General features: G+C 44.8%; 1 protein-coding gene across 13 annotated transcripts in view; it reads left to right on the top strand.

The window, feature by feature from the left end:
• TSPAN18 (tetraspanin 18) overlaps window positions 1–24,390 on the top strand; it is a 118,652-nt gene that overhangs the window by 87,925 nt on the left and 6,337 nt on the right. For 12 of the 13 annotated variants that reach the window (XM_072039055.1, XM_038179415.2, XM_027459241.3 and 9 more), the window contains 6 exons: window positions 7,386–7,475; window positions 12,281–12,372; window positions 13,135–13,329; window positions 17,809–17,883; window positions 22,708–22,806; window positions 23,936–24,115. In XM_072039055.1, the coding sequence (XP_071895156.1) occupies window positions 12,310–12,372; window positions 13,135–13,329; window positions 17,809–17,883; window positions 22,708–22,806; window positions 23,936–24,115 (612 nt within the window). In that variant the 5' untranslated portion in view covers window positions 7,386–7,475; window positions 12,281–12,309. The remainder of the gene's footprint in view (window positions 1–7,385; window positions 7,476–12,280; window positions 12,373–13,134; window positions 13,330–17,808; window positions 17,884–22,707; window positions 22,807–23,935; window positions 24,116–24,390) is intronic. The other variant, XM_072039058.1, reaches the window with a different exon arrangement.

Genomic DNA, 24,390 nt, shown 5'->3' on the forward strand with positions numbered 1-24,390 from the left:
TGTGTTATTTAGATTAAATGGAGCTAAAAACACGCTGGCCTGAACCACTTCACAACAAGAGATACAATCCTTTCTCCCCCTCAAAGCTTGCAAACCTTAAAACAAAGCCTGCCTGGGGAGACTCCTTGGCACTGTATTAAATATCCTTGCTGAGCAATGCTTTCTTATAATTATGGCCTTCCTAATAGGCACCGTGGGTAGTATCAACACAAAGCTATCTGTATTTCATGGTTTGACCTGCTTTAACCCCAGCCAGTCTCCTGGAGATGTAGCAAATCTCTCTTCCACACAAAGGTCTTGTCTTTCAGGCAAAGCAGAAGCGGTTACTTACAGGATGAGCTTTTTAAGAGCAGATGTGATACTTTTTGGGGGCAAAGTTCACCCCACGGGGAAGGCTGTCTGAAAGCCCCTTCATCCACTTCATCAGCACGTAGGCTGCGGTCCTTATCTGCCAAAAGGACCTGCTCCCCGCGGCTCTCCACTGAAGTTCCCCACAGATGCTTAGCAGTAAGGATACTTGGGGGAAGTATTTAATTGTGCCTGGTGTTCTCTTCACTACGGGGAAAAGCAGAGGCTCTCCAACACATGTAGCCCTTACTGCCTCGAGTTCCTGACGTGTGGCAGGATGCCTCTTGCCCAAAGTGGGACATGAGATGTCCGGAGCAGCCGTGTGGCAAGGACAGGGCTCCCAGCTCTCATCCCGCCTGCCCGGCTGACGGGAGCTGCAGCGCACATTTCTCCATGTCGAGGCGTCAGCGAAGAGGTTTAATTAGCCCCCTATTATTCCTTAATCCCTGGAAGTGCTGAAGTGTGCTGGCCTGGCCCCAATGGCAGCGGGAGCCTCCGAAGCGGAGGTGACGGTGTTGCCATGGCACTCGGAGGTGTCCGAGCCACACGGCTCCCAGCAGCATCTCCTAATTGCGGCTGTGCAGCAACAAAACAGATACGCGCAGGTTTCCATAAAGGCTATAATCAAAGGAGCATCCTTTGCTTTTTAATACGTGCTGAATGGGTTCATTTGTAAGCTTATTACGACTTCAGAGAGAGGAGCTATTAGGGCGATCATTAGCTGCCTGGGCGAATAGCAAGGAAAACCGTGACACGTTCCAGAATAACCCTTCTTTTAATGGCTGCACTTTGGGATGCATTAACAGTAACCAGCCATGCTCTCTTTCATGTTTCCCTCACCACAAGTAAGGACAAAGGAGAAGGGGACAGTGAACTGTGCGCTTTCAAAATAAGTTCAGATGGGGAGAAAAATGAGGTGTTAAGAGAGCAGCGAATTCACTAGCATGACATTGTGTGTCTTGATGCAGTATCTGTTATCCATTGGGAAAGCAAAAGCAGCTGGGAGCCAGCCTGCAAGTCTTGGCTCGTACCTCACTTCGTCCTGCCGCTCCTGTCATCTACGTATGAGTTGTGCCGAGGGTCTTTTGTCTGCCTGGAACCTGATCGCTGCTGGAGCCGTTAGATTATACATCTTCTGAAGGCAGGGGGAGAGCGTTTAGAAACACGTATGCCAAGATTATGGGATTTATTAACTCTCGTTTATTTTCCCGTAGAACATCTGAAGCTCTGTTGTGGGCTGTGGTCGCGGTGCTCTCTCTGCTCCTTCGCCTTCTTATTCGTTCTTGATCAGAAATACCAATAGCAAAAGACATCAGATGTTTGGGTGTTCGTACCGTAATTGGGGCAGGTGTGGTTGAGATCCCTCGCGTTGACCTGTAACACCACATTAGCTACAATTTTGTGTCCTGGACTGAATTACAGGTACTGATTGCAGTGAAACTAAGTTCAGATTTACGCACGCAATATGTGCTACATGCATCAGTTTGGCTATTAACAGGGGAACTTAGATTCCAGGTTTGCTCTTCTTCCCTGGGCTGTTTCTCACCACCTCTGTTGCATTCAAGTTTTACTTAAAATATAGCCCCTATAGCTTGTGAGATTTATGTATTTCCTAAAGGAATAGATCACTTTGAATTGTGCAGTATAAAGAATCTCCTATTGTATGTAGCATCCGTGGCATTTTGGGATGTGTTATTCTTGTTTACAGATTTAAAAGAGGACCAGGATTACATAAGTGATGCCACTACTCAGATTTCCAGTAATTTTGTTTTATTTAGAATTACTGAAATCCTTCATTTAAGATCATCTGTTTTTACAGGATGTTTTTCCTAACCTTTGCTTTTCTAAACTGACTAAACTGAATGTTTCGGTTTTGCATCTGTGTAGGCAGCTACCTGGAACAAAGAGAGATTATTTTTTTATTTTTTGTGAGATAATTAATGCACTCATAGTTCTGTTTGGGATTTTTTAAAAGCAATTACGATTATTAGTCCCCAGTGAAATGGTGTTAAAGGGCCGGTTTTGTTCCCCAACTCCTCCTTAGGAAAAGGACAACAACAACAAAAAGTTGTTAACCTACTGATCTGGAGCTCTGTTCTGCGTTAAAACAGATGATAAAAGCAGGGGTTTTCAAATTGCCTTGCCCACGGGCCGTTGCCTGTGCCTCTGCACAACTGCTTTGACGCTGTTTTTCCTTGCCAAAAAGAGATCATTATCGTCTTTGTGATAGGCCAAGGCCCAGTGGCTCATAGTAATCCATTTTGATTGCCTCCTGACCTTAAAATCATTCGTTTTTCTCCACTGCATTGTTTCCCTCAAGCCTGCAAAGTATCAGGGAACTTCTTAAAATACTGGAAATTGTGGTCTGAGGAGGACAAGGTTGCCACAGCAACTGCCCAGCATTTCGGAGCTGTGTTCCTGCATCTTTCCCAGCGATCTCAAATGCCACAAACTGCTGAGGCATTTGCTGCAAACAAAGCAAGGCTATAGAAAAAGAGTGGAAAAGAGCACCAAGGAGTCAGTTGTAAAGGTGAGATGTGTCAGGCTAAAGGAAAAAGTGTCAGGCTTTTACACTTCATGTTAAATGCCCTAACCATCTGGAGTGCCATGCGAGTGTATGGAGTGTTTCAACACTTGACAGTATCTGACGTGACAGCAGGTAATGTCACTCGGCTTGTGATGCAACTGCACGATCCACTCTGGGGGTGACATTTATTCCATCTGAGGGGAAATATTTTCAGACATAGGAGGCCAAAGTTAGCTGCCTCCCTTTTCGTATGCTAAGTAAGCTTCTTTCTGAGATAGAAGATGCCTTTCAGAGGGTGGAACTTGTCAGCCAGAAAGAATCAACCTTTTCATGGGTCTTAGTATGAACTGGGGAGCAGAGTGCTGTCCTGTGGGTCATTCAGGAGATCTAGCGCATCCATTCCCCTTTTCACCTTGTTTTTTCTTATTTCTTAAAATGAATTAATATTATTGTATTATCAGTGCCTATAATCTTTGGGATGTCTGCTTAGAAAGACAATCTGTACCATGTGGTTCCCTTGTACTGTGGTTAGGATGAGGGAAGGTATACCTATGAAGCTGTGTGAGGACTTTTTTTAATTTATTTTTTTTTTAAGGAACAGAACTTAAAAGAGTTGCAGGCTATCAGACACGTTGGTTCTGAATGCAGGATCTTCTTGTTTAGGGTGGCTGGTGTCTGTGTGTGAAAAGCCAGACATTATTTATTGAACTCAGCTTGAGAAGGAGCCAAAGAGAGCAGTTCATGTTTGGAATAGTGCTGTAAGCACAGCTCTACCAAATGAAGTGGAGTGGCTTGTGGCCTCATGCTATACTGGTACTTAAAGCATGTGCACTAGCACTTCTCCAAACGTTACAGCATTTGGGAGAATACGTTCCACTCTGGCACTTCTGAGTTTCCATTCTGAATTTTTGCATATGTGTGGGAGAGTTTATGACCATATGATTTCATGTATTCTGTGCGCACATTGTGCGAAGTTGCAAATACAAAATGTAGCTTCTGAGTGTTGTATTATCGTTCTTGTTGCAGAGCTGGTGTTATTTATGCAAAGCTTGAAGAGGCTCAGTCCAGCCTTCTTTTTCCTCTTGTGTGTGGCTGATGTGCTCCTAGGCACATCTGCTTCGTGGCAGAAATGCGTTTTCATTAAAAAGAGACAGTCAGGAGGGGACATGGTCCAGTTGTCCAGAGTGCTTTGCTTGGCCAGAAAACTTAGGGTAGTCATAACAGCAGCTCAGATTCATGTGAACACCATCCCCAGCCTCGTGCGATTGCAGCATTATAAAAGCCGATCTGGTTATTGGTTTAAGGAATAAGATGTAGCAGGGCTTTGCAGCTAAACTGTACTGAGGAATTAAATGCTCCCAGGCAGTACACCTTGTTCACTCCAGTGCTGCATGGTAAGACAGTCATCATTGGTAAATGGGCCCATATTACAGTAGCATTAGCATTTTAATGCAACTAAAGAGGAGGTAGATTGACTGTAATTTAGTATCTAGTTGCATGGCCTTGTGCAGGTCCCCTCGTCGCAGCTCCGCAGGGGCCGATTGTAGCTGCACAGTGCACTTTGGGATCTAATTGGATTTACATGCGGTAATGGAGTCGTGTCACAGCAATGACTCTGCTATGTAAGCACTATGAAATTCCAGGGCAATTAGTTATTTATTTAGAAGCTGTAGTTGCAGGATAACACGTGGGGCTGACAGCTTGTGCCAAGCTCCAGTTCAGGAGTAGTAAATGTTTTACCTTCTTCTGAAGCTGTTGCACAGGAACGATGTTAAACAGAGCCTGCTTCTGCGGAGACGTTTCTCCTCACCCTGCAGCAGTAAAGCTGTGACCTGTTGCAGAGATCCCACAGGATGAGACTTCTGTCTTCAGCTTCTCCTCTGGCTGAATATCTGGGCTGGCACGTGTTTCTGTTTCTCTAGATCCTGCAAGTATGGTGAGCAAAGGGGTCTGGTAATAGCTAGGGGCACTCCTGAAGCAGAATACCCGTAAGCCATTCTTTGGTTGCCTTCCTGCACTGGTTGACATACAGGAGCCTGGATTTCTCTCCAAAACCAGATGGATGTTTCCCCCCTCTCACACCCCCGCTCCTTTCTTCCTTGCCTTGCAACCCACTGACTACATCAGCTGCCTCTTGCCTCCCCCCTCTTTGCTCTGGCTCTCCAGCTCGGTTCCGTGCAGCGGGAGACCAGCAGGAGCCAGGAGCTGAGCCGCTTTTCCTTCATCAATGCCTGCTCCCCACAAAGGGCTGCTCTGAAGGCAAGGAGAAGCCAGCTCTTTCCAAGGAGGCTTGCCATGGCGGAGGGAGGCAGGACGACGTGTGCCAGGCGCAGCTGCCCGGCCCAGCTGAGGCAGCGTGGCCTGCACGAGCCAGCCCCAAGGAAGGCGGCTTGGCCTCGGCCCTAGCTCCAGCTTCCCCCACATTTCCCCAGCGACTGTAATTAAAGGCATCAGCTTGCTCAAGTCACAATTAGGCACGGTGGTTTTGCACTTTCTGCAGTTCTCCCTAATGACAAAATTGTAGCTATTAACCGAAGAGAGTCTGTTTGGCAGGGACTTCCTCCCCTTTAGGGCCATAGAGTAAGATGGAGAATTGCTATTGTTTGGCACCAGACGTGCTCTTTCATCCCTTCTGACACAGCACCTGCTGGTACCTACTGAAGCATTTAAGCTCTTCCTCTCTGTGGTGCTGTAATTTCTTTTAAAATATTGTGACTTAAGAGGAATAATAAAAAAAAAATTCCTCTCCCACGCAGACCTTTGAGGGCTTGTGTGGATGTAATTATATGCACGCGCAGTAGGAGCAGGAATCCTATCATTCTGGTTATTTTCCTAATGATAGGTTTATGTAGCACAGTGTCATTTCTGCTTTAAAGTTAGAGCCATCTTCTCATGGCAGCAGCTGTCCCAGGGCAGAGGCATCTCAGGGTAGGACAACTGAAGAAATTGTCTCTCAATTTCATGTGCAAAGCACAGGACAAAGCATTCCCCACACACAAAAAATAAGAGGCAAGGTGTGGGTAGTGGGCTCTGAGTGTCAAAAAGGGGCCCTTTTCTGCAGGGCAGTGACAGTGGCTCTTGTCCCAGCTGCAACCTCTGCAAGCCCTTCTCCAGAGGTTTCTGCATCTGCTGCAGCCACCTCGGCTGGCCCCGTGGCACCCTCTGACACCTGCACCAGCAGCCTGAATGCGGTGTGGATTTGGGGCTGCCTTCCCACACGGCATCATGAAGGGGATGCTCAGCTGGTACCCGAAGGACTTGGCAGTGGAAATGGGGCAGTTGGCTGAGGGTGTTTGCACCCTGCAGGTTTCCCAGGGAGAGCCATCCCTGCCCGTCATTCAGAGATGTAGGTCCACCGTGACAAAGGACATAAAATAAGAGGGATTAAAGCAAAACAAAAGCTCTATGAATATTCATTAAATGTTTTATGTTGTACTAGCTTCAGCCACCTTGAAACTCTTTGTTCGCTTCCTGCCAACAACAAACGATAGACTTTTGCTCACAGAAGTCTTAATGGGAGGCAATTTTCAAAGGCGCATTCACAAATGTTTGTGGAAAACAGATGTTAAATACACCCTACCCAGAAATCATGCTGAAATTCTGGCACGCTTCTTCCGTGAGGGAGCAGGGCGAGACCCAGGTGACCTATCTGATGGTTCACAGCCAAGCAGGGGCTTCAGATTATCTGCGAGCATTCAAAAACGATGTGAGGAGGATGAATTATTCTCTTGCAGAGCACAGCAACCCTACGTGAACATCGGACCCTCTGTGTGCTGATCTGTGGTCTCACCTCATCTTAGGTGAAGGCTGTCATTAGCACTGTGCAGGCAGGAATTAAAAGGGTACATCTGAGGAAATTGTTGCTGTTCGCTCAAGGGCAGTGTCGGTCTGCACCCAGGGCCCTCTGCCGGCACCGGTTTATCTCTGAGGCTTCGGGCAGGCGGTGCTGCGGCTTCGTGGCTCCTCTCTCTCTGCTCCACAGGCAGTGGAAATGAGGCAGAGGGAGAGGAAATAGTTTGCTCGACTTCACGTGAGAGATGGCAGGGAGGACGAGGGGAAGCGCCCAGCGTCTCAGGCCGTCACTCCTTACGGCTGTGCTGCGCCTCCCAAAGACACATTCCATCTCCATTCCTCTGCCTTTTCCATTTTCCCAGTAAATGGGCTGTAAAGTCACAGCAGATTAAAGTTTGTCTAAACCTCCTATAAAATATTGAAGGTGCAGCTGCTATTAATCTAGCACTGTTGTGGTATGAGGTGCGTATGCAATGGGACTATAGATTTACATGTGGTCTGTGGGCATTTAAAACACCCCAAATGTTGTTAAAGCGATTCTGAGGAATCAGATCCCACACTGGGTATTAAAAGCTCTTCATTAGTGCTAATGTACACTAAATTAAGGTGGAAATTAGACCAAGCATATTCATCAGGATGGTTTGTTTTAATAAATTGTGTATTTAACAAAGTTGTATTTTATTCACTTCTGCAGTAATTGCATGTTTTTCTCTTACAGGACAAGCTTGGCAACAAAGAGATATATGGGACACACAGACGATTAAAGACTAGAAAAGACACTCTGCTACAAGTCCCAAGATTTCCAAAGGTGAACCTTGTTTGTGGTTCTTTCTTTCTGCGTTTCAGATCTTTTCTGCATTTCTCTGTGTCTCTGCCAGGGCTGGTTAGATGTAGCTGTGGTGTGGAGGAGTGGGGTAAGAAGTGCACAGCTCATCTGCTGTCATGTCACCTGTGAGGTGTACTTCGCCAAGTGATCCCTCTTCAGTCTCCCAATTAAGTCTGCCCCTATCTCTGTTCTCTCTAGAGGGGCAGACTGTGTGGAAGTCATACTCTGAGAGGGTTTTCTGGAAGGCACCATCTACAATATAATTTGTGTTAGCAGACTCCACTGCTTTGGTTTAAAAAGAAGCTAGATACTGCTTGAAGATACTGAACATAGAACTGCTTGCCTCTGCGAAGGAAGGAAAACAGCCTGAGCCAAGTCCTCATACCTTCAAGCCAAGGGGTGTGTTGGTGGGGAGAACTTCAAATATATCTTCTGCTTTTACTTGGTTGTGCTACGTGTAAATATGAGAGTAAGTTTGAATTAGCAGCATTTGCTTTTCAAGCCACTGGCTCATATTTTGTAGGAGATGCAGCAGGGCTGGTTCTCAGGTCTTCAAGTAAGCAGTGGGATCAGTTCAGTGGACAAGGTCATCATGTATGATGAAGGCAAGGAGATACTTATGTGAGAAGAAGAAATACATGGACAATGTGATAGAAGATAAGAGATTGAAAAAGTGGTTTGTGTGAGGGTTGGACAAGGTGACCTCTAGAGGTCTCTTCCAGTCTTGGTTATGCTGTGATTTCTATCCAGTTGCAGAAACTGTGAGACTCTGATGAGCCATCAAGCAAGTGCACAATGTCTGAATTGTATGTGGAAAATGGTTCACACACTTGTCTTTGTAGAGCGTAGGAGTAGTAACGGTATGGCAGAGGCAAGAATTTATACTGGTGATGATAAGGTGCTTCTGAGAGTTATGGTAGACTGCCACATCTGAGGAATGCTCTTGTTCTTTTTGCCACAAGGTAACTTGGATGCTTTTTGAATAGCTGTTGTGAAAAATATTTTCTCAGTGAGGGTGGTGAAACATTGGAAAAGGTGCCATGGAGACTGGGATATCTCAGCCCTTGGAGATACTCAAAACTTAACAAAATGTGACCCTGAGCAGCCTGCTCTAACTTTGAAGTTGGAACGAGCCCTGGAACTGGCCCAGGTTGGAGGCAGTGGGTGTTGTACTCAATGACATCCAGAGGTCCTAGCCAACCTACATTTTTCTGTGATTTCATTGCCAAGGAAAAGGTGGAAGAGCACTTGAAGGGAAACTGCAAGTTTCAGTCCAGTGTGAAAGGGGTTTGGGGGCAGAGGGAAATTTCAGTGGTAGCAGGGAAAAACACATAAGCGGTTTTCAGGAGAATGGTTGAGCAGCTGCCTTTAGATAAGAGAAGTTCAAGGTAGCTTCAAGGCGTGCAAAAATGAATGTCAGAAGGAAGGAAATAAATGGCGGTTGTAGGACAAAAAAATGCATTGCCTTGAAAAATTAGACTTTATTCCTAACTGATTAGAGCAGCTGGGGCGTGTTTCCTGGCTACACTGCTGGGGATTTTAGCCTCCCCATCACTTTGCCGGATAAAATTCATATTAGGGGGAAAATGTTGAATAAGCTGCCTAAGAGAAAGTGGAACATTTATAGCTACATTTCAGACAAAAACAAATGCATCTCATATGTCTCACAGGTCTGAGATGGGACAAGCCAGGGAAAGCATCTGTCAGCCGCTGTCTTCTGCAGTTCTGACTGTTAATGTTTGCTTAGCATTAAATGTCTCCTGCAGAGGAGAACTTAATCTGTCACAAGTTTGAGGCCTGGAGGAGGGGAGAGATGATATTTTTAAAGGGTAGATTAAGACGTATGCGTTCAGATTTTATCTCACTTGCATCAGTGTGCAGTAAGAGTAACAAAAAAATTTGCCTTTTGTTTGTATGGGCTAAAAGTGGAAGGAAAAAGCAGCTCTGTAGGTCAGGATTGTCCTTCCATGTTAGTTATTTTTTCCTTGCAGCCTGTGATCGGAGATATTTTCAGCTAATTAGTAAGGCAGCAGTTGCCACAAATGGTTTAGTAATGACATTGTTTGTAAGGAACATTATTTACATTTTGCTTGTATTGTTTGTAAATAGCATTCGTTATATGCCCTTCCAAGTCTGGAGCACTACTACTTGTACAAACTAGATGGGAACGCATTTCAGATACGCTGAAGTGGCTGAGCTCTGACTTGGAAGAGTTTTAAGTGCTGTGTAAGAGGTCATATCACGACCTCAGATTGATCTGCCCTGTTTTAATCGGCGCAGTCAAAGGATCCAGATGGTGAGCTTTCATGTGCTGTTTGGGGATCTGTGTGCTCAGACGAAATTGGAAGGGGTTCATCCTGCTGCTCCGTGTGGATCTCTCCGAGCTGTAAGTTCCAGTACTGACAAAGACACTCAGGGCTCCCAGTTCTCAGATCAGATCAGTGGCTTGGCATTTTTTTGAACGTTTGTGTGCAGCTCTTACGATGTGAATCTCTGAGAAGCTCTATTCCAGGCTTCCCAGCCCAGTCCCTGTGCTGTCGCCGGTGACACACTTCATTTGCACATCTTGAGCTGGAAGGCTTGTGGGATTTGTGAGCCCACTAGGAGTGTTCCCGGCTTGAAGCTCAGCACGGTGCGCTGGGTTGCACTTATTTGTTTTGCTGTGTGAAGCATGGTGATTTTAGAAATCACAAATCTGAACCCAGCAGCACCACTGCAACAATTTCTGGGCCAGGCAAACAGGGGAGCCCTCACTTGTCAAAGCTGAGGGTGTATTTGTTTCTGCTGCTCCCAGGTTACTGAGGCTGCATGACCCTGCCAGCCCTGGCAGTGATGTTTTCAGGACCTGACTGCTCAGTAGATTTAGAGTCTCCCTTCCCAGCTCACACCTAGAAAACGTTTTAACATACCGAGTAGCTGCATGTGAAGGAGTAATACAAGGAATTGTAGCTTAGGTTTGTCTTTCAAAAGAAGAGGAGGCCTGTGCTCAGCTAGTGTGAATCAGAGCTGTTCAAGGAAGCCTGCTCGTCTTGCAGAGGAAGCAGACCCCAACATGAAAGGTAAAATAAGGCAGGAATGTGATTTACATGTGTCTACACTGTAAAGCAGCAGGACATGGCTGGACTCAGGAGCTGCTGCTTCTTGGCCTGTTTTTCCTGTGGGTGCCTGTGCAGTGAGATGAGCGTGCCTGATGCAAAGCGGCACAGTACAGCTGAACTGGTTTCCTTTTTATCATTTTTTTTGCCTAGGACAACTATGATATAGGTCGTGTGGGTGGGTGCTCAAGGCAGCAGGACTCAGAAGCTTCTCTGAGAACTTTCAGGCAGTGGCTGACGGAGTGGGATTTTGTTCCACTGGGGCATAACTTTTTGTGTGTGATGATGGGAACGTGTGAGTGCCACTATTCTGGGGCTCTTCGAGTACCGGTATTCTCTTCATTTGTTCATCTTCTTGTATCCTCTCTACCATAGCTTCCAAGTTCATGGGTCAGTGAAACTTGGAGGTTCACCTTTCACATTAAAATGAAAAAATCCCTCCCCGGCTCCTTTCCCTTCTGTTCCTCTGGATCTCCTCTCTCTGTAAGATTGGCAGACATGGCTTTAAACACCCTCAGGAAGCTGTGGGCATCTCCTTCAGGCCCACGGAAGAGCTCTGCACCCCATTCCAACTCCTGTGCTCACAGCAGCTCTGGGCAGAACAGTTGGGTACAGGAGCTCCTACATCACACCACTCATGCCTCTCCCTGTTTTGCCACTAGGAAAGAACTGTGTTGATTTTTAAAGTAAATCAAAGAAGTCTGGCAAACACAGACACACTACGGATCTGGCTGTTCACCTCAGCAGCCCCTGGCTGGGAGCGCTGCCTGCCCTGGGTTTTCTCAGCCTCTTGGCTAAAGCAGAGCGTGGCTGCAGAGGGAAGGACCGCACGGGGCTTGACAGCACTCCTTCATTTTGTGGATTAACAGAGCAATGAAGGAAGAGTTTTGTTTCTGAGCTGGTGAAAACCTTGGATAATTTCTGGTTTATTCTTTTGAGTGGATTGAGTATACTTTGCTAACATCATATAATTGGGTGTAGGTCTGTTTTGGGAAAGGCATTTGCTGTGGCCAAGGGGGAAGAGATAGGTTAAGAAGCATTCAGGCTTTGGGAGGGCTTCTCTAGAGAGCTTAGCAACATTGTGCCTCTGTGTTTGCATATGTGAGCATCCATCTGTGCAAGGTGCAGTGACTGCATTAGCTTCTGTTTCAGTGAAAGTTTTACTATTTTATGTATTCGTTTGTCTGTCCCTGTAGGGTGCTTGGTGATATAATTGCATATTGGGAGACACGGTCAATTCATTTAACAGCAAGCTTTTGGGGGAGAAACTTTCTTCTAATGTTGCGTCACCTAGTGAAAATGTGTTGCTGCTCTTCCATTACAAGTACTGTCCTAAGCAGTTTGTGGTCTAATGCAGGCATATCAAGATGCAAAAATGACTTTTTTTTTCCCCCTGTGATTAAAAGCTTCCCAGCCCAGCTCCTCTAACCATCTAAATGTTTCCCCTGAAACATTTTTCTGCTCTTTCTTCTGTTGCAACCTTCCTCTTCCCATCCGCATTCTCCTCTACACCTGGAAGAATGCAAAGGGAATTAGCAGTGAACTTTATCTTTTATTAACCTGTGCTATGGTACCGTGTTCAGCTAAGAAATAAGCCCTTCTGTACAATGAGCTCCACAGGGTCTGGGGGGAATACAAATGGAAATTATCCTGTGTCATTCAGTGTGCTAAGGGAACTCTGGTGTTTTGCAGGAAGAATTGGATCAAGCAGCCTGAAGACCATGGAGGGAGACTGTCTGAGCTGCATGAAGTACCTGATGTTTCTTTTCAATTTCTTTATATTCGTAAGTATTTGGAATCAACTTTCTGTCCTGCATCCTCGTGTTTCCAGCAGCCTGCTACTCCCCAGCAGAACACAATGTAATTTGGTAAAGTTGCCAGAAGATGCCCTCAGCTTTGCACTAGCAATCACCAAGGTGGTTTTTTTTTTATGGCAGCCAAAGATGCTCAGGCATTCAGCAAGGCAGCACAGCGGTCACTGTTGTCTGAGTTATGTCCGTCCTTGGCAAGGGAAACCAGTGGGAAAGCTGTAACTAGTGGTGTACGTGGTCTAACCTTGAATGGCAGAAGAGGTTTTGACTAGGAAACAGCCATTATCCTACCACATGTAGAGTTGTTCTTGGTGACCCGTGTTGCTGCTGCCTTTGGCAATAAGGGTGGGAGCACCCAGCCACCCTGCCCAGAGTGGGGGCAAGGCGTCCCCTGTGTCGGGGAGGGTTCCCGTGTGCTGCTTCACTGGTCTCTCCCCTGCAGACGTGGCAGCAACCTGAGATGCAATCTTTCAGGATTAGGCAGGGAATCAACAGTCGGTAGAGTGAAGTGTCGAGAAAGAAATGTGCTTTTACTGCAAATGTTTCATTCAATGAGCAAGAGACAGTAGGAGCACCATGTCAACAATCACCTGCTCAGCAGATAACATGTGTCACAGAGAAACACAGATTCTCCAGGACACCTCTGATCAAAAGATACTACTGAACCCAGTCTTCCCACAGCAGTTGCTTATGTTGACCCGTCTCCCTCTCTCCCTTCTCGTTGTTCCATGACAGCTGGGAGGAGTGTGCCTGCTGGGAGTTGGGATCTGGGTCATTGTGGATCCAACAGGTTTTCGAGAGATAGTGGCTGCCAACCCTCTGCTCTTCACCGGAGCGTACATCATGCTGGCCATGGGAGCGATGCTCTTCCTGCTGGGTTTCCTCGGCTGCTGTGGTGCCATCCGTGAGAACAAATGCCTCCTGCTTTTTGTAAGTGTCCTTGCACCTTCTGCTGGCCTTTTGGTATTTTCCAGGAACGGGGGAGACTTTTTCATTGAACAGATGATAAATGCATGAATGGATGTCCATTATTGTAGCCGTTATTGCCTTAGATATTAAATAGACTTAGGGCACTTTTACTAGTGAGGCAGAGAATTTGCTGCTTCCCTGCACCAGGCTTGAGTCCAGTGGGTGCAGAGTCTGGGAGCATCTACTTTGCTCCTAAAATGAACCACATTTGTTATTTTCAGGCAATTTTCCCCTTGCATGATAGGGTTAAATTTCAGCCCATGTGGTCATCAGGTAATATTTACAAAGAGCTAGCCACGAAAATAAGTCTTTGTTGACCTCTGCCATAAATTCTGATACTACATGGTTTCCAGCCGTTATCTCTGAGCTGAAGACATTGCCAATTATGTGTCAAAACACAAAGCTCTATAGTTTTATTTCTCACTTTTGTCAAATGTGACCTTTTGTTTCTCCCTCTGAGTCTGTTGGTTTGTTTTTATTTATGTTTGTTTAAGTCTCCCTCTTACAGTGTTTTGTTATGATTGTATCTTGCACAGCTGCTTCACAGTGTGAAACAGGCTTGTCTCTTAACAGAATAGGAAAGTCCACTTTTTTAAAAAAGAAAAACATCTTTTTTTTTCTTTGAGGTCAGCCTGGCTCCACTGAGATTAATTCTTTCTGGCATTTTGCTCACCCACCCTTTGAATTCATGACCTGCACACGAGAGCCTTTCTCCAGAAGCCATTGTGTGTTTGATCTGTGGTAACTCATCTCAGAAGTAAATCAGAAAACTAAATATATCACCTGTGAAGTCAGGGAAATCTGCCTAAAGGAATCTCATAAAATGTGAAGAGTCAGGCCCAATGAGCCTGACGTTGCTCCAGAGCCTGTCCCAATCAGATTAAAACTAGCAGTTATGTTTAAGTATTGAATATGTTTAAGTACGAGAAATACTGATTGAAAATGAACGGGAAAAAAGTATTTTCAGTTTGGACCACGTAAGCTGCATACAGATTGAGGAATCTGGCTAGAAAAGGGGCTTCTGAGCCATGCTCTTTCCTGACTTAGCATCGCTGAAATCAGTAGCGTTACACCACAGTTTGAGTGTTCCTCCAGGTGTTTTAGTTATATTCCAGTAAACTCAATTTTGTGGTTATTACTTTTCTGACTCATAGAAGTAATTCCGAGCCCTGCCGCTTTATTTATTTATTTATGTTTTTATTTTATACTTGGGATGTGAGAAATATGTGGGCTGGAAGTAATGCCTGGGACTAGCAGGAACTCTAAAAATAATCACTGGATGAGGAATTGGCATTCCAGCCTGAGCAGGGCTTCTGGTGTCGAAGTCAACTCTTGTAACCTGCCATCCCGTGTCCAGTAGCAGCAAAGCACTTGCACAAAGACCTGCACAAGGAGAAATATTTTGCTCATTTCTGCTTTTTTGGGACCACACCAGATGACCTTAAAAAGCGTGAAAGATCTGTGAAAGCAGAAGTCTGATGGGTGTAAGTTTCAGGCATCGGAAAGGCAAACCATTCATGAGCCTATGCCAGCGAGACTGGAAATACCGTGGCGGAACTGAGAGTGTTAGGCTTCAGAGGTGGTGCTTGGGGAGAAGTTGCCTGATCAAATCAAGTCCGCTTACAAAGTTGTTAAAGAATTGATGAGCCAGAGCTGCTCAAGTGAGATTTCACAGTGATGCATAATGTATATCTGAAGCTTTCAGTCTAAATGTAAATAGAGGATAGAAGGGACGAGACAGATGCACACATGCATGTTCTCTAAGTTCTGGCTTCTGTATTTCCAAGGCCATTTATTTTACCTTAAGCTGCTTGTCTTTTGAGGAAAAAACAACACCCCACCACCACCGAAAAATCACTGTGGAGCCTAGCATGCTGCCTTAACCACAAGGTGGTGAAGTGTTTCTAGATTTCCCAGCATTTGAACCTGACTCACAAAAAGCAACAAGCATTGTGCTCTAAATTGAAGATTGAGTGAATTCTGGATTGTCCTAAAGACCCTATGGCTGCAAAAGAACACCATAAAAATCAGAATCCAGAATGCTGATGAATGTACAAAAAATAATGTGCAAATATAAATATACTTTTTTCATTTTGACACAATTGCATTCAAGTCTGCAACAAGATAAGTCTGTGTTAGCTTGATTTGGCTTAGTTGTGAGTGCAAATGTCCTGTTTTGCACTCATAAAATAGATGCAGTAGTCCCTAAAACTTTTCAGCATGAAAATGTGTCCTTTGGATTAAAGGACAGTGGCAGCTCTTTCCAGAACAGCATTGCGGAAACTGGAACGGCAGATGTGTTGTGAAAAACAAATGTGAAATGCTGATTTGTAGAAATTTCTGACAAATGGGAGAGGCGTCACCAGGAGCTGAGCCGAGGTTTTTGGCCAAAATGGGAGACAGCACTTCCAAGGATGTTCAGGCCCTCACCTTGGATGAAGAGGGTACCTGTATTCAGGGTCTCAGCACCTGAATTTGAATGTGAGGCTGCAGTGTCCCATGCACTGCACTGACCAAGCGGTTGTTTAGTGCTCTCATATATCAGTAATTGCTTAATTTAATTCTGGGAGGCAAAACATAATAAGCAGATTTAGCCCTTCCTTAAAATGCAGAATGAGAGCAAGTTCTGAAACAGTGATGATCCATCTCCTTTTTCTCATCAGCCCTAATGGCTGCTCATGTTTTTTCTACAATAACTATTTCAAATCTGTAATGGTAATGCAGACTACACAATGTAAGTGTAAATCAGTTTGGGAATGATAATGAAGCTTATCAGACAGAATCTGGGAATTGGCTGCTTCCACTTCTGCACAGACCTGTGCTGGAGCTCCGGTGAATGTGTGTCTCCTAGTAATCAGTAAATGAAATGCAATTAGCAAGGTGATGGGATTAATCACTTGATCACCACCTTAGACCTCTTAGTGACTATGCTGAGATCCCTTGATGGGTGATGATGTGGATTTGCAAAGCGTGGTTCATCCTCATCACTTGTTCTTTGCCCTCCTATGGTGAAATTAAAAACAAAACAGTCTCTGAGCAGGAAAAAAAAAAGAAGCCACACGTAAAACTCTAGCAGAAAGAATAAATTATAGTTAACTAGTTCAGCAAATCAAGCCATGGTGTTCTGTTAGCAGGCTGAAGTCCCTGTCCATCTGACTCGTCTTGTTTGTCATTTGAGCCTGGGAACCTTTTCTTTTGTTTCCATTGCAGAGGCAGGAAGACAAATGGGACAGGGTAATGTGTGCATTTTTCCAGTGGGGAAAAATCACTTACAGCTCTGATAATTGACACCAAAAGAACATTTTCATGTTTCAATTAGGTGGTCTGAATTTTCTCTCCATTACCAAAATACATGGTGCACAGCATTCCAGACATCGTTTATAAATCATTGCTTGGGGATCTTAATAGTACTTCTGGCCCCATCTGCCTTCCTTCTGTTTCAGAAGGACCTTCAATAGCCTTCTTATACAGAAAAAAAAAAAAAAAAGAAAAGAAAAGAAAGAAAAATCAGAAGTTGTACTTCAAGTTGTGGGCCAGCTTTCTGTGCTGCCTCCAGGCAGGAGGTCCCAGTGTTCATCCTGGGCAGGAAACTCTGCAGCACCTGAGGGATCTTAGCAAAAAAGGTCCTGGGGATGCTTCCCTCCCAGCACAGCATCAGTCTCTGTGGGGATGAGGCCTCGTAGGTCTGATTTACTTCTGTGGGGTGCGTGAGGAAGGCACAGTGAATCACTCTGGCCTTGTTACAGGAGAACAGCAACTGAGTGACTGATGTACCTAACTCAGTGCAACCCCATTGTGTGGATGGGGGGAGGCTGTTAACCAAGGCTGATTTTCTCCTGAAATGGAGAATGCTCCAAAAGGGTCCATTTTTTGGTCATAGGTGTAACTATTTCGGTAACTGCCTTCTTCCACATGAAATGAGTCATGGTTATATTACAGGACAGCTGTTTATGTTGTGGTGAGCAGGGCTGTGTGTGTAGGTGTGTGTGTGTGATGGGCTACCTGCATCAATTCCCCCCACTGTGTCAGGACAGCTCAACCCTATATGAGCATCTACACAATCACATAACTTTTTCTATTAAAATAGGCTTTCCTGTTTTAACCTGGTGCAGATTTATCAGGGGATGATAAGGATCCTTAGCAGATAAGCCTTATCTGCTTTACCCATTAGAACAAGCCAAAACGTGCTGTGAGCTCCCATGTCCTGTGATATGATCAGAGGAGGGGCTACAACTGCCCCAGGTTATAGTCTCGTAGTTTTGTTTGTGTGTGTTTGTTTCTTTGTTGTTGTTGTTTTGTTTTGTTTTTAATTGGTAGGAAAATAAATTTCCTCAGTTATATTTTCCATGTCTTTGGTGACTTGCAAACCTTGTGTTCCTAATGCCTATTGCATGCACATAATGGTATGTCTCTTTTTTTCCTCTATCTTCTCTCCTGTAGTTCTTCATGTTTATTTTGTTAATCTTCCTGGCGGAGCTCTCAGCTGCAATCCTGGCTTTTATCTTCAGAGAAAATGTAAGTATCCTATGGTGGGCAAAATATGAACCTCAGTGGGATTGTACCCAGCTGGAGCGTGGTGTTCAGATGGTGGCTGATAGTGACTGTTTGTTTCAAATGCCAACAAACCTGCTTCATTACTATCTTCAGGCTGCAGAACTGCCAGCAAGCCAGCGAATGCTAACTAGTTTGGCATGTGCAAGGTGGATGGTTTATGTACAAAAGATATATATGCTGGGGGACCACTTAAGTCCTGGAGTTTTCAGTCTTCTCGGTTCTTTCACAGCCAAACCAAGTGCATGTTCCATCAGGGAGAAGCTTTATAATAAAGTCACACTAAGGTTAAAAGCACTGTTTTTTTTTTTCAATATAGCATATGTTTAATATTAATATTAATGGTGAAACCTCCCGTTTCCCCAGCAGAGCCAATGCTTGCTCTGTCTGCTGTGCTAAAAACTCTCTTGTGCATCTTTTAATATTTGTTTTGAATTTTCATCTTCTAATACTTGCCAGATTCCTCTCAATGCTGCTTGTAAGACACGCCCCCTAGCCTGCTCTGACCAAACCTCCCCATGTCCTTTTTTGAGTCCCATCAATGGTTCTCTTGCATGTTGCCTTGCTTACAAATTTTGAATCCTTCTCTCCACAGCTTTATGTGGTGTAGCTTTCTCTGCACTGCTCCTGTGCATATTATTATATGCCCATCATCCCCCCCCCATGCTAGTAGTAAGCGTCGCCTCATTGTTTCTCAAACCTGCAAGAGTCTCTGCATTTTTCCACATCCCCACATGCACAAAGAAGAGCCTGACTGAAGTAGGTTCGTCCTTCTCAAGGCAGCCCACCTTTGAAATACGACTCTGAGTGGTGGCAGTGACAAAACATCAGCTAGTGATGGTGGTCACTAGTTAGTGACTGTTAGTTTTTATCTTGTTTGTTTGGCATCTGCCAGCAGTAAGAGAACTTACAGCGCGTTTCCTGTATTGATTGTCACAGAGGTGTAGCATGAGCAAGTAAGGACCTTTAAAATGATGATCAGATTTTGATTTTCTTGAGCCAGGATATACTTTTAGTTTTATTCACATTAAGAGATTTTGGTAAGCAAAGAATCAATACTTAAAAAGCTCACGGCAAAACAGTGCGGTGTTTGTACAGTAGGATAGTCCGAGGAGAGGTAGTGGGAGCATTTTTTTTTCCCCTGTATAAGCTGGTGGTCTTTTGTCTTTTCCTTGGATTTGAACAGTGGGGAAAAAAAAAAACTCACTTTGTACACAGTGTGGGCGCCCCATTACAGCCTAGGCTTTGAGACCATGCCTTTGTGGGAATAGCTGCAGCTCTGTAAATAGGCTGCAGCCCGGGGGGTCTGGTGTGTTCTGGTCATTACAGCTCTGCTGTTAGGAGCTCTGAGGGAATTCCTTTGGTACGGCACAAGCAGCAGACCGCACATGTAGAAACGCCTCGCGCCCGTGCGCTGCCCGGCAGGCCCAGGTACGATCTTCACAGAGGGGAGATAACGCACTGCCCGGTGAGCCAGGTTTGTGGGGAGCTTAGGAAAGGCACAAGGAACAAAATGTGTCCTGTGTGTCGGATGGCTGTGCCTTCTTCCCTCAGCCATGAGAGTCCTGCAGAGCATCGGCATCTTCCATTCCCTGGCAGCCGTGGGATGCACGGGGATGTGGCACTCGCCAGATAAGATCGCAGTGGTTATTCTAGACTTCTGTGACATCTGGTGATGGTTCGTGAGGCAAAACTTGCAGGGGAGCAAGCTACTCTGCTGTCTCTCCTGAGCTTGTCTCGTTTGCATCACCAGCTTCCCACTCTGTCAGAATGACTGACAGAAGAGGCAGAAATGGGAAGAAATGAAGGGTGTCAGGATTCCAACATAGCTGCAGATAGCTCCATGCAGAAGTTAAACTCAGTCTGAAAATTCTTGTTGTTTGTCCTCTTTTAGGGTTTCTTCTGAACAAAAAACTTGTTTTGCTGTTGCTGTGTATTTTGGTGGTAGCTCCTCTGGCTGGGTAACTACTTGCAGCTAATTTTGCTGTTATCTTTGGGTTAGCCAGATGGCTGGGCAGAATGCCCGTGGGGTGATCTCCCAGTGACCCTGTGTCAGGAAGAAGTCTTCACAGTAGTCATTTAAGGTCAGGTTCAGATGTGCTTTTCTCTTCCCTGTGAAACAAGAAGTTACTTTCCAGGCTTGCAGTGGTAAGAGCACATTTGGGCAACCAACATTTCCTGGAGGCCTACCAGGTTCAGTGATGGTCGTTGCACCAGTCCCTATGGCTGTAGCCACGCTGGGTGTAGAAAATGAGACAAAAGAAAAGGGCACGCTCTATCTGCTCGCTTTCCAGATAACATTTGGTGCAGTTTTCTCTTGTATGGTTTTACATGCAAACCAGCTCCCCAGCATGCAGCAGAGTTAAATTATTAATAGCTGTGGGAGTAAAAGAAATTTAGACGCAGAAGGAAGGGAGAAAAGAGATGTTTGCTGTTGAGATTGGCCGTGAGAGGAAGCGTCAGTGAAGCACGGTGTGGTGGTGACTTGGATGTTGAACTTGGTGATATGGTTTAGTGGAGGACTTGTTAGTGTTAGGTCAGAGGTTGGACTCAATGATCTTGAGGTCTCTTCCAACCTAGACAGTTCTGTGATTCTGTGACTTCATTCACTGGTGGTCACTTCATGCACTGGTGTGTAAACATACGCGCTGTTTCTGTACAGGAGATGTTCTCCCCTGATCAACTAGGAAGGAACACGACTGAATGGCTCTTTATTGCTTGCGGCTGTGGCTGATATATCTGCTTTGTCAGAAGCGTGTGTGGAAGATGTCATTTTATTACTAGGTCCTTTTCTCCCTTCTGAGCAGTGCTTGCACAGTACTCCAGTGTGCGCAGCCTTGGCTTCAGCAACAGGGGGACCATGGATATGCGTGTAGGACTGTCTTACTGACTGCTGTCCTCCTTTGTCAGCAATTTTTTAACAGAATAAAGACACTTCTGCTGATCGATTTTTAACGTTTTTCTGAACTTCAGATGTTCAGGACAAACCGTTTAAGAACAATGAAATGGAATCAGTTATTTTCCTGGCAGACTTACCCTTCCAGCACTAGGCTTTGTTTTGGGCCAAGTCTCGTAAAAATCTCACACAAACTCTGAACAATTTCCTCTGGGATTGCTGCTGTCAAAATAAAGGTTTCACTTTATATTTAAATGACTCTTTTGTTTTAGACCCGGCCAAAGGCAGCCGGCTGGGATTATTACCAACTGTAATATCAGTTTCAAAGTCTGTGCTTCAGAAACAGACAAGCATCAGAAAAATGTGCTGCTGTCTCTGCATGCGAGGATGCTGGGTGGGTAAAGTATGCAGAGAGGGAAGGAAAGGAGAAGACTGAGGGCATGTTTCTGCATCTTGAAGCCTGGCCTCCCCTTACTACACCAAATTCACAACGGAAAGTGCCAGTCCTCTATGATCCTCTGGTATTTGAATATTTTGGAAGCAAAAAAACATGAGTTAAAAGTGATTTAGGAACTTTTTTTGAGACAATCTCATTAAAAGGTAGTGAGACTTAGCTCCCTATGCCATGCAAGTTTTTGTGACAAAGTTTTACCCAGTGTCTATGTAGTCATTAAGTTTTGCCTTAGTTTGTATCTGTAAAAGAGAAACAATATTAAATGGTGTTCTGGGTCTTTTAAAGAATGACCACAGCCTTTTTGACTTTCCTTAAGTTTTGTGATATAGTTACAAAGGGAACAGCCAAGCTTGTGCTTGTGCTTTTGTGCCCACCCCATACATCTCATGCATATGTATGTGTATGTGTGGTATTTCACGTTGCATATCAAGAACCTGAAACCAACTCATTGCAGATGCACTAACACATACTGCTACACTGTGTGAACAACAGGAAAAAGGAAAAAGAAAAAGAAAAAAAAAAAAAAAAGGAAAGAAAATATAAAAAAAAAACTCTCTTTTGAGCAGCTTAATTCCCAATCCTGCATGTGTGTAACACTGAGGCTTTGCGCTGGCATAGGGATGATGTCTGTGTGGATCAACTCGGAAGGTATTTTAGCCAGGGGCCCACACAAGTCAAGGCCTATTGGGAGCCTGAAAAGGGGATTCCTTGAAGTTTTCATCCTGAAGTGATAGAAAGGGCCCAAGATTGAATCAAAGTATTCAATTTAACGAGACTATTAAGTTTGAATATTTACTAGTCCCCCGGAGAGTGATCCTACGTAAATGTAATTTCAAGGTGTCTAACTTTTTGAGGAGAGTCTGAGCAGAAATGTTGGCTTGGTTTTTCTATTTTACTATAAATGTAAACAGGAGTAAATGAAATTCCATTAGTTTTTATTGTTGACCTTAGGAAAAAAAAGTTTAAATTATCTAAACACTGGAAATATAAAAAGGGGATTTCTTTTTCTTCACATGTGTGGGTGAGTTTAGATGATCTAAGGCATTGTCAGGGAAACGGTCTTTTTTTTCTGATTTGTAAGTTGACTTGAACATTTCATATTCATTCCATGTGTTTTAATTCATTTTCATTCCCAGCAAGTTTGGTATTAGGGCTTGATTCTCCTTTCTCACACATGGAGTTTCCCTGATGCTAGTAGGAAGATAACTGGTTTGAAATGAAAAATGAGGGGAAAATCATGCCTTGATTGCAGACCTTGAGTAACATAGTAAGTTAAGCTACTATTTGGATGTGGATTTGAAGATCTCCCTAAAATCTGTTTTAGTCTTGTTTTAATTTCTGAAATGCTTTCAAATAGCCCTGAATATTAAAAGATGTGCTTTAAAGAGAGAAGTTGGCAGTAACCCTTTGCATTTCCGCCTGTGTCTGTGTGTTTCAGTTGACAAGAGAGTTTTTCACCAAGGAGCTGAAGAAGCATTACCTGAGGAACAACGACACGGATGTCTTCTCCGCCACCTGGAACTCTGTCATGATCACGGTAAGTCAGGCCACGCCAGTCCCATGCTGCTGGTGGTCAGCTATCAGTGCCGTGCTCAGCCAGCACCCTCAGCTCGCCTGGGTTCAGCCTGCCCCAACCACTCCATTGTGTCAAGCACAGCACCAGGGTTTGCGGTGGCAGCAGTGGGACAAAGGTGACAATTCCTTTGGCAGACAGGCTTTCTCTACACGAGCTGCCATTGGTACTGTTCCCAGCTCACAAAGCTAGAAATAGTGCTTATTAAAGGTTTCTTACTACAGCTTGTTAAATGAGTTGGTAGGCGACCGATGAGGCAGGAGTATGCCTAATGGAATATTTTCAAAGCAGAAATATTTGCAATCAAAATTGACTTTGTTACTACAGTCCTAATCAGGCGGATTAAAGATTGGCTGTGTCATTGGAATTGGAATTTTTCTTATCTGCTACAAGTTGTTCCTTCCTGTCTGCTGCAAGTTGTGTGTGCTTGTGTCTGTGTGTACACACATGAACTTTGGGCTCAGTACAGCCCACATTGTATCTGTTCAGGAATGAAGAGTAAGATGTCGGGCTCTGCAGATGAAAAGTCAATTTTAATCTTATAAGAAAAAGATGATTGCTGCCCTTCATGCTGATTCAGGATTTTAATGAAGACATTTCCTTTTGCTGACTGAAAGGAGACAGACTATGACTTGAATCCTTAAAAAGGACCTGACTTGAATCCTAAAAAGGGAGCTTTCTTGGATCACCTAGCAGTGCCTTTGAACAGCAACAATCCTGACCATTATCTATGGGAGAACGGGCAGTCGGGAGCCTGGATTGTACTGTTGGCTCTTTTACAGACTTGCTGGGTGATCTCAAGCAAGTCATTCTGGATGTGCTCCAAAGCCCTGTGTAGATCATGGCAATATTCCCAGTGGTACCTTAGAGTCCACAGTGTGACATGGGAACAGTGGGACTTCATAAAGAGGCTTTGATGAAACAGAAGCTCCGAGGTACAAGCACAACCCACTTCTTTGGAAACAGCAATTGTTTTGTCTCTGCTTTGACTAAAGTTTTGATCCCTGCAAAAACAGGTCTTTGGGAGAATTCCGGTATCTCTTTTCAGGGCAAAGCATAAACTGTCTTCCTTTTTTTCCATGCCTCTCTCTAGTTTGCCTGCTGTGGAGTGAATGGACCAGAAGATTTTGAAGCTGTCCCCCATCTTCCAAACGCCTCTTTTGAAGAGGCAACACCAGAGGCTTGTTGCCAGCGAGAACTCCAGAGCCGGGAAGGGATGTTTATTAACAAGGAAGCCTGCCTCACAGGCGTCGAGAGATTTCAGAACCGACAGGTAAGGGGTGCCAAATGCCAGGAAAAGGAGTTGTGGGAGCTGTGGGTGGGTTGTGAAGATAGCAGGTTGTGCCATTCTGACTGCAGGTCAGCTTGCAACTGTGCTTACACTGGTAACAGCTTTTGAAGTCGTGGATATGTCTGATTCTGAACATCCCCCTTCATTGTGTGGACTGCTAAGTCCGTGCTGTGCTGTATCGGCAGAAATAATGGAAACTTTCCCAGGGGATTAAGAAGTGGGGTAGAAGTTCATGTCAAGCTTTGCTGTGGCTCTGA

Source organism: Anas platyrhynchos, chromosome 5 (genome assembly GCF_047663525.1).
Source record: "Anas platyrhynchos isolate ZD024472 breed Pekin duck chromosome 5, IASCAAS_PekinDuck_T2T, whole genome shotgun sequence".
NCBI classification, from domain to species: domain Eukaryota; kingdom Metazoa; phylum Chordata; class Aves; order Anseriformes; family Anatidae; genus Anas; species Anas platyrhynchos.